Below are 14,389 nucleotides of genomic sequence, written 5' to 3'. Positions count from 1 at the left end.
TTATTGTTGTCATTTGTCTCCATATATTCCTTGATCTCTGCTTTTATTTGGTCATTGATTCATTGATTATTGAGGAGCATGTTGTGAAGCCTGCATGTGTTTGTGGGATTTTTCATTTTCTTTGTGTAATTTATTTCTAGTTTCACATCTTTGTGGTCTGAGAAGCTGGTTGGTCCAATTTCAATCTTTCTGAATTTACTGAGGCTCTTTTTGTGGCCTTGTATATGATGTGTTCTTGAAAATGTTCCATGTGCACTTAAGAAGAAGGTGTATCTTGCTGCTTTTTGGTGGAGTGTTCTGTAGACGTCTCTTAGGTCCATCTGTTCTAATGTGCTGTTCAGTGCCTCTGTCTCCTTACTTATTTTCTGTCTGATTGATCTGTCCTTTGAAGTGAGTGGTGTGTTGGAGTCCCCTGAAATGAATGCATTGCATTATATTTCCCCCTTTAATTCTGTTCGTATTTGTTTCACATATGTAGGTGCTCCTGTATTGGGTGCATAGATATTTATAATGCTTATATCCTCTTGTTGGACTGACCTCTTTGTTATTATGAAATGTGTTTCTTTCTCTCTTGTGACTTCCTTTCTTTTGAAGTCTATTTTGTCTGATACAAGTACTGCAACTCCTGCTTTTTTCTCCCTATTAGTTGCATGAGATATCTTTTTGCAGCCCTTCAGTTTTAGTCTGTGTATGTCATGTCTTTGCATTTAAAGTGAGTCTCTTGTAGGCAGCATATAGATGGGTCTTGTTTTTTATCCATTCAGTGACTCTATGTATTTTGATTGGTACATTCAGACCATTTACATTTAGGGTGATTATCAATAGGTACGTACTTATTGCCATTGCAGGCTTTAGATTCATGGTTTCCAAAGTTTCAGGGGTAAGTTTCTTACTAACTTTCTAATTTAACTCACTTAGTATGCTATTACAAACACAATCTAAAGGTTTCTTTCCCCCCTCCCATCTTTTTCTTCCTCCTCCATTCTTTATATATTAGGTTTCATATTCTGTACTCTTTTTCTACCCCTTGACTGATTTTGGGGGTAGTTGATTTGATTTTGCATCTGCTTAGTAATTAATTGGTCTACTTTCTTTACTGTGGTTTTATTTCCTCTAGTGATAGCTATTTAGCCTTAGGAACACTTCCATCTATAGCAGTCCCTCCAAAATACACTGTAGAGATGGTTTGTGGTAAGTAAATTCTCTCAACTTCTGCTTATCTGGAAATTATTTAAACTCTCCTTCAAATTTAAATGATAATCTTGCTGGCTGGGTATTCTTGGTTCAAGGCCCTTTTGCTTCATTGCATTAAATATATCATGCCACTCCCTTCTGGCCTGTAAGGTTTCTGCTGAGAAGTCTGATGATAGCCTAATGAGTTTTCCTTAGTATGTAATCTTTTTTCTCTTTCTGGCTTCTTTTTATACTCTGTCTTTATCCTTGATCTTTGCCATTTTAATTATTATATGTCTTGGTGTTGTCTTCCTTGGGTCCCTTGTGTTGGGAGATCTGTGCATCTCCATGGCCTGTGAAACTATCTTCTTCCCCAGATTGTGGAAGTTTTTGGCAATTACCTCCTCAAAAACACTTTCTATACCTTTTTCTCTCTACTTCTTCTTCTGGTAGCCTTATAATATGAATATTGTTCCATTTGGATTAGTCACACAGTTCTCTCAATATTCTTTCATTCCTAGAGATCATTTTTTCTCTCTGTGCCTCAGCTTCTTTGTATTCCTCTTCTCTAGTTTCTATTTCATTTACCATCTCCTCTGCTTCATCTAATCTGCTTTTAAGTCCTCCCATTGTATGTTTCATTTCAGATACTGAATTCTTCAACGTTTATATCTCATTCCTGAATTCCTCCCTAAGTTCTTGAATATTTTTCTGTAGTTTCTTGAGCATGTTTATGATTTTTATTTTGAAATCTCTTTTGGGAAGATTGATTAGTTCAGTTTCATTTAGCCCTCTTTCTGGTGTTTGTGGGATTTTGGGTGAACCAGGTTCCTTTGACATTTCATATTTGTAGGTGGTGCTCTCTAGTGCCCAGAAGCTCTACTCTTTGGAGCTTCTTAAACCCTGGGGTGATGACGAGGGTCAAGGTGAGTGGCACTGGTACCTGCCAGGGAGGAAAGAGCTCTTTCCTGCTTCCCGGCTGTAGTGCCTGTCTCCACTGCCAGGTCCAGTGGGCTGAGCTCGCAAGGAGAAGCCTCTCTGCTTTGCACTTGTAGCTGCCATAGGTTGGACCACCCTCCGGCTGACTTGGCGCTATCGTGGGAGAAGCTGGTTTGCAAGCCAGTGCCAGCTAGGCAGAAGGTGCAGCAGGCTGTATATAGGGGTGGGGGCCTTGGAGCTGTGTAGCCAGCCAGGGGGTGGAGTGCCTGAAGCTCCTGAAAGTTCTCAACCTGCTGAGCAGAGTGCACCTGGACAATTTTGTCCACCTGTCCTTTCTCCTGAGCAGTAAGCTCTGTGCAGTCCTTGCCCCTTTAGCAGCCTTCTCACTGTTCGGAAGTTTCTCAGACTCCCTGGCTTTCTTTTGTCCCAAAGTGGCCGGTTGTGGATATCTGTTTTCCACAAGTGGCTGGAATCTCAGTCTCTCCAAGTATTCCTCCTGTCTTAGCTTCCAACCCCACTAATCTCCAGAGCAACATTTAATGTAGATTCGTGCTCCCAGAGCAGATCTCCAGGGCTGGGTGTTCAGCAGTCCTAGGCCTCCACCTCCTCCCCACTCCATTTCTCTTCCTCCAGCCAGTGAGCTGGGGTGGAGGAAGGGCTTGGGTCCCTCTGGATCATGGCTTTGGTATGTTACCCTTTTCTCTGATGTCTGCTGATTTCCCCAGGTGTAGACAGTCTGCTGCAGCCTTCTTTCCTGTTGCTCTTTCAGGATTTGATGTATTTGCTGTATCTTCATATTATATGTGGTTTTGTGAGGAGGTTTCTGTCTCACCTCTCACACCGTCATCTCTAATCCTCTGTAGGGTATGTTTTGCTTTGTTTTTATATTCCACAAGTAAGTGAAATCATATGGTATTTGTCTTTCTCCACCCAGCTGAACACTTAAAGTTTTAAAACTGTACATAATTGTTTCCATTTCTAGATATCATTTTATTTTTCTTCAAAAACATGTCAGGCAAGCTGTAAGCCATTCCAGATAGATCCCATGCACATCTGAAAATGTTCAACATTTCCAGTGTGGAGATTTGAGACCTCACCTTTGATGGTGTCTCCCCAGGAGTTCAGTGGCTGTGGAAGCCTCATTCTAGGACTTCTCAATTTCAGCTGATTCCTGAGGCACAAGCCTGTGCCCTCCTGCTGTCATCTCCTCTCCTAGTTCCCCCATCCTGGGCCTGAGGTGAACTGGAAATTCAGGATTCATGGTTTGAAGTTGTGATTTTTTTTTTAAACTGCTTATTAGAAGATCTTGTCGGCCTAGGTGTTTAGATGGAAAGTATTTGTTCCTTTGGCAAAATCCTTTTTTGGCCTTTGCAAATCCCCAGTTTAATCAGCTACTCACTGACAGGGACACGCTGCTACTATAATGTATGCAACATGTAAGAATATTCATTCCACTCATTAACATGCTTGGCAGAAAGCACCCGGAGGCCGACTTCAAATGCCAGTGCACCCTGATGAATAAGACCATGAGAATTAAACAAGCTTCTGGCCCTCACCTTGTTGAAAGAATGAGTATTGTTTTCATTTTGTAGTTTAGAAGTGTTGATTATAGACCCAGCTAAGAATGCTAATTTTCTCTCTTGTTACTTATATAGACTTGGGAACAAAAACAGCTTCATCTGTATGAAGTAACAAGACTGTAGTTTGAATAACCCAATATGAGGCCTATTGTTAATTTTTGGATAAGAAACCCTTTGGTGCTCTTGAACAAAAAACCAAATGTGCTCTATTCACCTGCTTTGTTTTGTTATTTTATTTTTTTCATGTCGTCTTACAGAAATTTTTTGATCTGGAAAGAGAGAACACTTGTGCTACAAAGGAACTAAAGGATCACACCTTTCCTAAATTAAATCGCAACAAGTACATGGTGACGGATGGCGCGGCTTACATTGGTAGGTGTCGGGTTAGGAAGTCTCCTTAGGGGACCATGTGGCTTGGCGGTGGTCCACCTGCTCTTCTGTGCCCCGCGGGGCGGGAGCAGAGTCCCAGGAGCTCCTGCCAATGAGTGGGGGATCCAGGGCAGGGAGCAGGAGCGTGAAAGCAAAGAGCTCAACAACCGAACATCTCCTCTGCAGCTTGGTTCTGATACTAAGTAGGAGACCACGTAGGATGTCTTTTCACAAATGTTTTGTGCAAATTCTCTGGTCCTTTGGCCTCATTTCAGATGAGAGGAGGTAAAGGGCTTGTCAAGGTGAGGCCTGGCACCTGAGTTTTAAGTGCGGTAATATATGCAAAGTACTTTGCATAATTAAGGCCCCTGGTGCATTGACAATGCCCAACTCGTGTTAGGCATTATTATTTGGGGAACAACACTCCAGATGCAGAAATCCTACACACTGATGGGGTTATTCACTGATGTATCAAATCTATCCTACTTTCTCTCAATGTGTATGTGTCCAGGATATCCCGCCAACTGGTAGCATCACAGGGAGAGTGGATATAATCATCTATGAAACGACAGTGCATAAATCATGACACAGCAGCACAGTCCCCACTGTACAGATAAGTGGCGGTCTCAGAGAGGACAAACGTGTAGAATGAGGGATGTGAAATATGTTTTCTTTTCCAAGTTCAGTGAGAGAGTAAGAAGTATGCCTTTCTAACCTCATAAAGCTCTTTACCTTATTTGATTCTCTTAGTAACTTTGGGAAGGTGGCTTTTATCCCCTGCAGTTCAGAAATGAGGCAACTTGGGCTATAAGACCTGAGATGGCTTAACCATGCAGATATAAGGGGAAAGGGCTAGATCTGGGATCCATGGCACCCAGCCCCTCACCCCAGCAGCCCTTCGGAAGCACCCCGCCGACTTCGACTGCTGGAGAGTTACCTACCTCCTGACTCAGGGTGAAGCTGTTCTGTCTCGCTCCATTTTGGAAAGTTACGTGTCACATTAGTAGAACAGAATGTTGGAATTTTTTTGAAATGTGTATCATTAGAGTTGTTTTAAAATGTAAGTATTATTTTATCCCCATGCTGTCCCTTTTAGTTACTTAAGATATTACCGTTTGGATTTTCTCATGTTCAACTAATGAAAAATAGAATTAAATCAGCTTCTTTTTAAGCAAGTGACAAAGGCAAACTCAAAATCATTTAGTCAAAAACGTGAAATTTGGACTCAGTAAGTGGGAAGTATCGGGGTGGTTCAGGGCTCAGGCACAGCTGGATTTAGAGACTCAAATCTGGATATTTTACCTGCAGGGTTTACTTAAAGGAACGTATTGCATGTACACTGAGCAGCAACTTGTGTCTATATCCAAATGTTCTTTTAATGAGTTACATAAGTGTTTTGGAGAAAGACAAACCTCTATTTGAATTTAAGCACTCACACTCACGAGCTGGAAGATGGTGGAAAGTCTCTGTCTCTGAGCTGCTATTTCCTTGTCGGAAAAATGAGGATGATAGTAGCCACCCTTTGGTGGCAGCCTGAGGATTAAATGAGATAATATATCAAAGACTCCTGGTCTCTGTGTCTAGATCCTTAGTAAATATTGATGCCTGGCTTCCTCCCTGTTTCTTTCCATATAATACATTTTGAAAATAGATCTTATTTCTCTAGAGCAGTTAGGGTCACAGCAAAATTGAGCAGAAGATACAGAGATTTCCCATGTATCACCTGTCCCAGCAAATGCACAGCCTCCCCTACTATCAACATCCCCACCACAGTGGTAGATATGTGACAATTGATGAGCCTACATTGACACTCATTATCTCCCAGAGCCCATAGTTTACATTAGGATTCACTCTTGGTTTTGCACATTTTCTGGGTTTGGACAGATGTATAATGACATGTATCTACCATTAAAGTGTCATAAAAGAATATTTTACTGACCTAAAAATGCTCTGTGCTCTGCCCATTCATCCCTACCTACGCCCTAACCCCTGTCAACTGCTGATTTTTTTTTTTACTGTCTCTGTAGTTTTGTCTCTTCCAAAATATCATATAGGTGGAATCATACAGGATGTAGCCTTTTCAGACTGGCTTCTTTCACTTAGTAAAATGCTTCCTCCGTGTCTTTTCATGGCTTGACAGCTTGTTTCTTTTTAGTGCTGATAAGATTCTGTCATCTAGATGTACCATGGTTTGTTTATCCATTCACCTAGTGAAGGATATCTTGGTTGCTCTCAAGTTTTGGTAATTATGAATAAATGCTCATATGAACATACTCATGTAGATTTCTGTGTGGACATAAATTTTCAACTCCTTTGGGTAAATACCAAGGAGCATAATTGCTGGGTCACATGATAAGAGTATGTTTAGTTTTGTAAGAAACTACCAAACTGACTTCCAAAGTGACTGTACCACGCTGTATTCCCACCTGCCGTGAATGAGAGTCCTTGCTGTTCCCCATCTTCAGCAGTGTTTGATGTTTTCTGTGTTCTGGATTTTTTGCCATTCTAATAGGTGTGTAGTGGTATCTCATTGTTGTTTTAATTTATATTGCCCTGATGACATATGATGTGGAGCATCTTTTCATATTCATTTTTGCAATCTGAATATCTTCTTTGGCAAGGTGTCTGTTAATGTCTGTGGCACATTTTTCAATCAGATTGTTCCTTTTCTTATGCAGCTTTTAAGAGTTCTTGGTATATTTTGAATAACAGTGTTTTATCAGATGTGTCTTTGCAGATATTTTCTCCTAGCCTGGGGTTTATCTTTTCATTCTTTTGACAGTGTCCTTCACAGAGCAAACATTTTAAATTTTAATGAAGTCTAGCTTATTAATTAATGTTTTATTGAATTGTGCCTTAATTATTTTCTCTAAAAAGAATGATACTCAAGGTCATCTAGATTTCATCCATTATCTTCTAGGAGTTTTATACTTTGCATTTTACTATTAGGCCTATGATCCACTTTGAGTTAACATTTGTGACCAGTGTAAGGTCTATGTCTTAGATGCATTTTTTTGCATGTTGTTCCAGCACCATTTGTTGAAAGTTAATTTGCTCCATTCCATTGACATTGCTCCTTTGTCAAAGATCAGTTGACTGTATTTATGAGGTGTTATTCCAGAGTTCTCTATTATAATGCATTTTTAAATGAGTGCATTTACACACAACATTTTAGTAAAACATTCATTCCATAGAGTGAAGCTTAGTTCTAGTATAAAAATATTTAGAGCACCAAGAGAGAAATTTCGTTGATTATTTAAATAATTATCACCATGTTCTGGAACTGTCTTAAGTCATCACTCAGATACCTGCTGAGAATACTAAATTAAGAAAAATCCACACTAGCCCTGGCATGGAATTCTAGCTCCATTACACTTTCACAGGTCTTACAGAAGAACCCCCAAAGAGTGTAATCTCTCTCATTTTGAATTCTCCTTAGTATGTTTGAGTCAAGCTTGGCAAAGTTCCCTGGAAGATGGTTTGAATTATTTGAAGGCCAACAATGGGGGCAGTAGGTTAATTGAAGCTCAGTTAATCAAAATCCCTTCAGAAGGCTCATTGAGACCGACGACCTTCCCAGTGAGAGAGAACACTTGCACCTTGCCCATGGTATTCCTGAGGACAGCACTACTGGGGCCTAAACATGCATTCTGGAAGCTGAGAGGCAGTCTCAGAAAGAACTGGGTGACACTGCATCCTCATTGAAAAAATACTGAAGCATATACGTGAGTTTGAGGGTTAACCAAACTGTCAGATAGAAGAACATGATCACACTGGTATAGGAATGCCTCTGTAGGCCCGTGAAAGCTGTCCAGAGCTGTAATTCCTCAGAATAACCTAATTAAAGCTTTGAAAATCAATAAAGATACAGAATCTTGGCTCCACCCATTGTACTGAAGGAAACAACTGGATTTCACAGAGTGGGGCTCTAAAATCTCATCCCTCTTCTCTCCAAAGTTTCCCCCTCCCAGTGCTGCCCCAAAACACCTTTCTTTGTATGTTTCCTTCCTATGTATGAAGTCCACAAATGAATGGAGCAGAGGGTTTAGTGTAGCCTGATGCTCCGCTCCTAGTAGCTGATGGTAAAGTCCAGGGTAAAATGTAAAATTTGCACAACACATGCCTTTAGGATAGGAGGTGACATGGAATAGAAGTTAAATGTGAGCTATGAAGTCAGACCTGGCTTTGAACCTCAGCTCTGATATTTTCTCAGTCTCACCCCAGAAAAATTATTTGACCTTTCTGTGTCTTAGTTTCCTCATCAATACAGTGGAGTTAGTATTATCACCTCATAGGACTGCAGTGAACATTGAATGAGATAATGTAATGTGATAACGAATTCATGGCCTTAAGTACCTGGCACTTAGCTGTCCATATGATATCTTAGTATCTTATTGAAAAGTCCTTGAAAGGCATGCAAGAATACAGGGAGCTTTTGTTTCTGGGGTAAATGAAAGAGCCAACTGCCAGCAGACTCCAGAACAATTCTCAACCTGCCATAGCTACCACTCCCCAGTTTAGAGGTCCCAGCCTGTATTCAGCTGGCACTGAGCATTTGCACAAAGCCACAGCCTCTGAGCATGGCCATGTGTCTGAGAGCACACAGCCAGGAGCATAGCACTAGCAAGGAGACCCCAACACAATATTAGGAACCACCAGGCAGACAGTTCACTAGTGTATGGCAGTAAAATTCATCCAAAGTTATGCCTATCAAGAAGTCACTGACAGCAGTGCTGTGGTGCTTGTCCGATGGGGTGTGAGATGGAGGAGAGAGTGAGAGAATTCCTGCTCTGTGCTGACAGTATGGGTGTAGGGACCTGGAATCAGGCCCTGAAAAGAAACTTAGGAAGTAAAAGGAGAGCCAAGAGAACCACCTTCCAATATCCCAGGGGGTGCCACATGGAGGAGGTAGTTGTGTGGGGGAGATCCAGGGGCCAAGGGAGGAGAGCTGTAACAGAGCAGACACAGGCTCTCCACAGAGGTTCCTCCTCCCAGGGTCTCCTCCCATGGAGGCTGCACGGCCCGGGGACAAGGAAGCCCAGGGACCATGAGTGTAGTGTCCTCCTCAGTGGGTGCTCCTGCAGCGATGCTGACAGGCCCCTGGGGAATGGGATGTCAGGCTCGACACTGAAGAGAAACCTCTCTTCTGCTAGAACCCTCTCCCTGCTGGATGCCACGGACAAGAGATTTGGGTGGGATTTGGGGTAATGTAGCTCTTTTATCTATTCCCACCTTGAAGATGAGCTACACATGAGTGACACAGACATGGTCAGCCCCTCCAGGGACAGATTCCAGTCTTACTAACTGTTATGGGCTAAATTGTGTCCCCTCAAAATGCGTATGTTGGAGTCCTAACACCCAGTTCCTCAGAATATGACCCGTATGTGGAGAGAGGATTATTTCAGAGGCCATCAGGTTAAAATGAGATCATCAGTGTGGGCCCTAGTCCAATGTAACTGGTGTCCTTATAAAAAGGGGTATTTGGCTAATATCTGAATTCAGCAAAGTTGCAGGATACAAAATTAATACACAGAAATCTGTGGCATTCCTATACACTAACAATGAACTAGCAGAGAGAGAAATCAGGAAAACAATTCCATTCACAATTACATCAAAAAGAATAAAATACCTAGGAATAAACCTAACCAAGGAAGTGAATGACCTATACTCTGAAAACTACAAGACACTCATGAGAGAAATTAAAGAAGATAGTAATAAATGCAAACAGATCCTGTGCTCATGGATAGGAAGAATTAATATTGCAAAAATGGCCATCCTGCCTAAAGCAATCTACAGATTCAATGCAATTCCTATCAAAATACCAACAGCATTCTTCAACAAAATAGAGAAAATCGTCCTAAAATTCATATGGAACCACAAAAGACCCCGAATAGCCAAAGCAATCTTGAGAAGGAAGAATAAAGCAGGGAGAATATAAACCTGATATAAACACAACCATATATGGTCAATTAATATATGATAAAGGAGCCATGGACATATAATGGGGAAATGACAGCCTCTTCAACAGCTGGTGTTGGCAAAACTGGACAGCTACATGTAAGAGAATGAAACTGGATTCAAGTCTTTAATCCTTGAATGTAAGTCATGAAACTATAAAACTCTTGGAAGACAACATAGGCAGACATCTCCTGAATATAAGCATGGGCAACTTCTTCCTGAACCCATCTTCTAAAGAAAGGGAAACAAAAGCAAAAATGAACTCAGGGAACTACATCAAACTAAAAAGTTTTTGAATGGCAAAGGACATCATCAACAAAACAAAAAGTCATCCTACAGTATGGGAGAATATATTTGTAAATGACATATCTGACAAGGGGTTAACATCCAAAATATAGAAAGAACTTACATGCCTCAACACCCAAAAAGCAAATAACCCGATTAACAAATGGGCAGAGAATATGAAGAGACAGTCCTCCAAAGAAGAAATTCAGATGGCCAACAGACACATGAAAAGATGCTCCACACCACTAATCATCGGGGAAATGCAAATTAAAACCACAATGAGATATCACCTCACACCAGGAAGGATGGCCAGCATCGAAAGACTAAGAACAACAAATGCTGGAGAGGATGTGGAGAAAGGGAAACCCTCCTACACTGCTGGTGGGGAATGTAAGCTAGTTCAACTACTGTGGAAAGCAATATGGAGGTTCCTCAAAAAACTAAAAATAGAAATACCATTTGACCCTGGAATCCCACTCCTTGGAATTCACCCAAAGAGTACAACTTCTCAGATTCAAAAAGACATATGCACCCCTATGTTTATCGCAACACTTTTTACAATAGCCAAGATATGGAAGCAACCTAAATGTCTGTCCATCAGTAGATGAATGGATAAAGAAGAGGTGGTACATATACACAATGGAAAACTATTCAGCCATAAGAAAGAAACAAATCCTACCCTTTGCAACAACATGGATGGAGCTGGAGGACATTATGCTCAGTGAAATAAGCCAGGCGGAGAAAGACAAATGCCAAATGATATCCCTCATTTGTGGAGTATAACAATGAAGCAAAACTGAAGGAACAAAATGGCAGCAGACTCAGAGACTCCAAGAATGAACTAGTGGTTACCAAAGGGGAGGGGTGTGGGAGGGAGGGTCGGGAGGGAGGGAGAAGGGGATTGAGGGGTATTATTTTAGTACGCATGGTGTGGGGGATCACAGGGAGAACAGTGTAGCACAGAGAAGGCACATAGTGGATCTGTGGCATCTTACTACACTGATGGACAGTGACTGCATTGGGGTGTGGGTGTGGACTTGATAATATGGGTAAATGTAGTAACCACATTTTTTTTTCATGTGAAACCTTCATAAGGGTGTATATCAATCATACCTTAATAAAAAATAAAGAAAAGAATTTATTTAGATCAATGTTATAAAAAGGGAGGTATTTAGACACACAGACATGGACAGGGGGAGGACAACACAAAACGACAGGGAGAAGATGGCATCTACAAGCCGAGGAGAGAGGCCTGAGACAGATGCTTCCCTCCCACCCCTCAGGAGGAGCCAACCAGCCAACACCTTGATTTTGGACTTCTACCCCCAGAACTATGAGACAACATATTTTTATTTGTGCAGCCCAGCCTGTGTACTTTGTTACAGCAGCCCCAGTAAACAAATATGCTACCTAATACCAGGTGGGCATACTGGGGAGCCTGAGGTCATAGCACCTGCATCAATTCCTAGGCTGGAGAGCCTGATCCTAGAACCGGGAAATGATTTCCAGCCCCAGAAAGGATGGTTTTGTGTATTCTGACAGGAACTGGTTCTCTTTCTCTAGCTCAGCTTCTGCTTTGATGTAAATATTTCTGAGTACTGTGGTTTAGAATCCCTCATTTGTACATATGGATGAGTGTTGTCTCTTTGAGAAGGTAGTAGTTGTTCACAGGATGTTTAAGTGTATTCCTATATATTTTAAATGTTGCTGTATTTAGTGTGTCTTGTGAATGTCAATAAAAAATAACATTTACAAAAAAGAACAGCAGATTCCTTGTTGTGAGTTTCAAGCTGAGCAAAGCTGAAGAAAATGCCAAAATAATACGCATATATTAATGTGCCATATGTAAAGCTTCTTGAATCTTTTTTTTTTTTTTCTGAGCTGTCAACACAATTCAATCTCCCTGTCATTATTCCTGGGTGTTTTGTGTTTTTTTTTTAATAGAATCTGCTCTGTATTAACTAATATTCTACATTAAATAGGGAATTCTCCCCAGTGGAGCTTAACTGTTCACCATTATTTCCTTTGTTTGCAGGAAATTTTGACTGGGTAGGGAATGATTTTACCCAGAACGCTGGCACAGGCCTTGTTATCAACCAAGCAGATGTAAGAAACAACACAAGTATCATTAAGCAACTTAAAGATGTGTTCGAGAGGGACTGGTACTCGCCCTATGCCAGGACCTTACAGCCGACCAGACAGCCGAACTGCTCGAGTCTGTTCAAACTCAAATCCCCCTCCCACAAAGCTGCCACATACAACTCAAGTGGGAAGGACCCCGTGAGTGTATAATGCTGATGGACAAACTGACAGGACAGCTTGTATTTACTATTTATATATAAAGGTCTTGAGGAGAGAAACACATTTAATATGTCTTTTTTAGGAAAAAAGCACACATAAAAAATATTCTCTGAACACCCTGTAATATCTTAATCTAACAATATTTTAGCAGCATATACACTCAGTGTAAGACTTTTGTATTTGTTACTTCTGACAGGGAATGTCATTTCTGCTGGGAAGCTAGTTTTTACGCTGGCATACAACTTTTAAGACTTGGACGCCTCTCCCTTCCTAACTTTAGAACTCTTTCTGCCAACCCACCTGCTCAGTTCTTAGGAAGCTTAGCATGAGGTAAACTCTTTACCGTCCTTTTGAGAACTGCTGAATTCAAGAGGAGAGGGAGGATTCACCTTTCAGGAGACACTGATGGAACCAAGTAGTTATCCTCGTACACCGTCCCCACGACCAGCCGCCATCTGAGCCTGACCAGATCCATCTCATGTCAGCCTTCAGCGCTTGAAAAATGCCTTTTTTGCCTCCTTGTTTATATTCTAATACCATAGCTTTTCTTTTGTATCATTTTCTTTTCCAACAAAATGTTTTTATAATATAGTGTCCCTGTATCCACCTCACCATTAGGTCCAAGTGCCATCATATCTTCTGAAAATGTATGAAGTCCTCAGAATGGATGCAAAGCGGTAATAGCCTTCTTTAATTTTCACCTTTCAGCTGCATTGTTCCCCTACCAAACTGATATTTTAAAACCACAGCCAGCAATATGTATCCTTTCTCTCAAGCTCAGAAAAATTATGTAGCCACCTGCTAATATCCAGCAAGCTATTAAGTCTGCATTAGGAGAATAAAGTAGTCCTTCACATTTTTCGTTTAGTTTATGGTATTATAAAGGAAAGATCTCTGTGCGTCCATGCATTTTAATTTCTTTAGAGTCATTATACTGTTAAGAGTATGCCAGCAAGCGTCTGTAGAGCTATTTAATACACCTTCTGCTGTTTAATATACCAAATGCTTTTCAGAGAAATGCAATTTAAATACTGTGCTTAACATATTTTACTAAAAAACAGAAATATGGGCTCTTGTTCTATAATGTCATTGTGCAATGGTGTTTTGTATCTATACAATATATAACCCTATATTAATGGAGACTGTCGCACACTGGAGAGAGGCAGGGTCTCTTCAGAGCCCAGAGCAGGTAGCAATCAAGATGCCCAGTGTGAAAGTTGCTCCTGACTCTCTGTGGCCTGGAATAGAGTCCTGTGCTCCTTGGCCTTGGGTTTCTGTTGGTAATGTAGGGACAGTAATGCCTACCTCACCAAGATGTTGTCATGGTAGGAAATATTTATAACTTGTTTTGAAATCAAAAGAACCTATATAAATGCTAAGCATTATGATGTATAATCTCTTTCTTGAAGTAATCTTTGTAGTATTCTGATGTAACTAATACCAGGTTCTCCCAGGGAAACAGATCCACAGCTTCCAGTTGCAAATGTGGATGAACACAGCATGTCAAACCCTGCTGGGAGAGCGGATTGTTATCATTTCGATGGAACATTTTGTCATGTCACTTTGACATAAATAACATCAACAAAAGACTAGACACTGCTAGGGACTCTTCTTTGGGATGGGCTTATACATGTGTTTTCAGAGCATGGAAAAGCAATCTCAATGATTTCTTTTATTTTTAGAGACTTGACCTTTACTATGCCACAAAGAGCAACAGAGGAGCCCATGGGTCTTACCCAGTGTGTTCACATGGTGTGGAGTGGCTCTGGCTGCACATCTGGCAA

The 14,389-nt window shown here is 41.0% G+C and overlaps 1 protein-coding gene across 7 annotated transcripts in view; it reads left to right on the top strand.

Annotated features, from left to right (window-relative positions):
• Positions 1 to 14,389, top strand: part of PLD5 (phospholipase D family member 5) — a 406,964-nt gene that overhangs the window by 386,544 nt on the left and 6,031 nt on the right. For 3 of the 7 annotated variants that reach the window (XM_057507828.1, XM_057507827.1, XM_036919037.2), the window contains 2 exons: positions 3,950 to 4,064; positions 12,340 to 12,584. In XM_057507828.1, the coding sequence (XP_057363811.1) occupies positions 3,950 to 4,064; positions 12,340 to 12,584 (360 nt within the window). Of the gene's footprint in view, positions 1 to 3,949; positions 4,065 to 12,339; positions 13,991 to 14,389 lie in introns of those variants that run through there. The other 4 variants (XM_036916695.2, XM_036915947.2, XM_057507829.1 and 1 more) reach the window with 2 other exon arrangements.

This window comes from Manis pentadactyla, chromosome 9 (assembly GCF_030020395.1).
Source record: "Manis pentadactyla isolate mManPen7 chromosome 9, mManPen7.hap1, whole genome shotgun sequence".
Taxonomy (NCBI): Eukaryota; Metazoa; Chordata; class Mammalia; order Pholidota; family Manidae; genus Manis; species Manis pentadactyla.
Note: the sequence above shows the minus strand (reverse complement) of the source record. Positions and strands in the feature narration are given on the sequence as shown.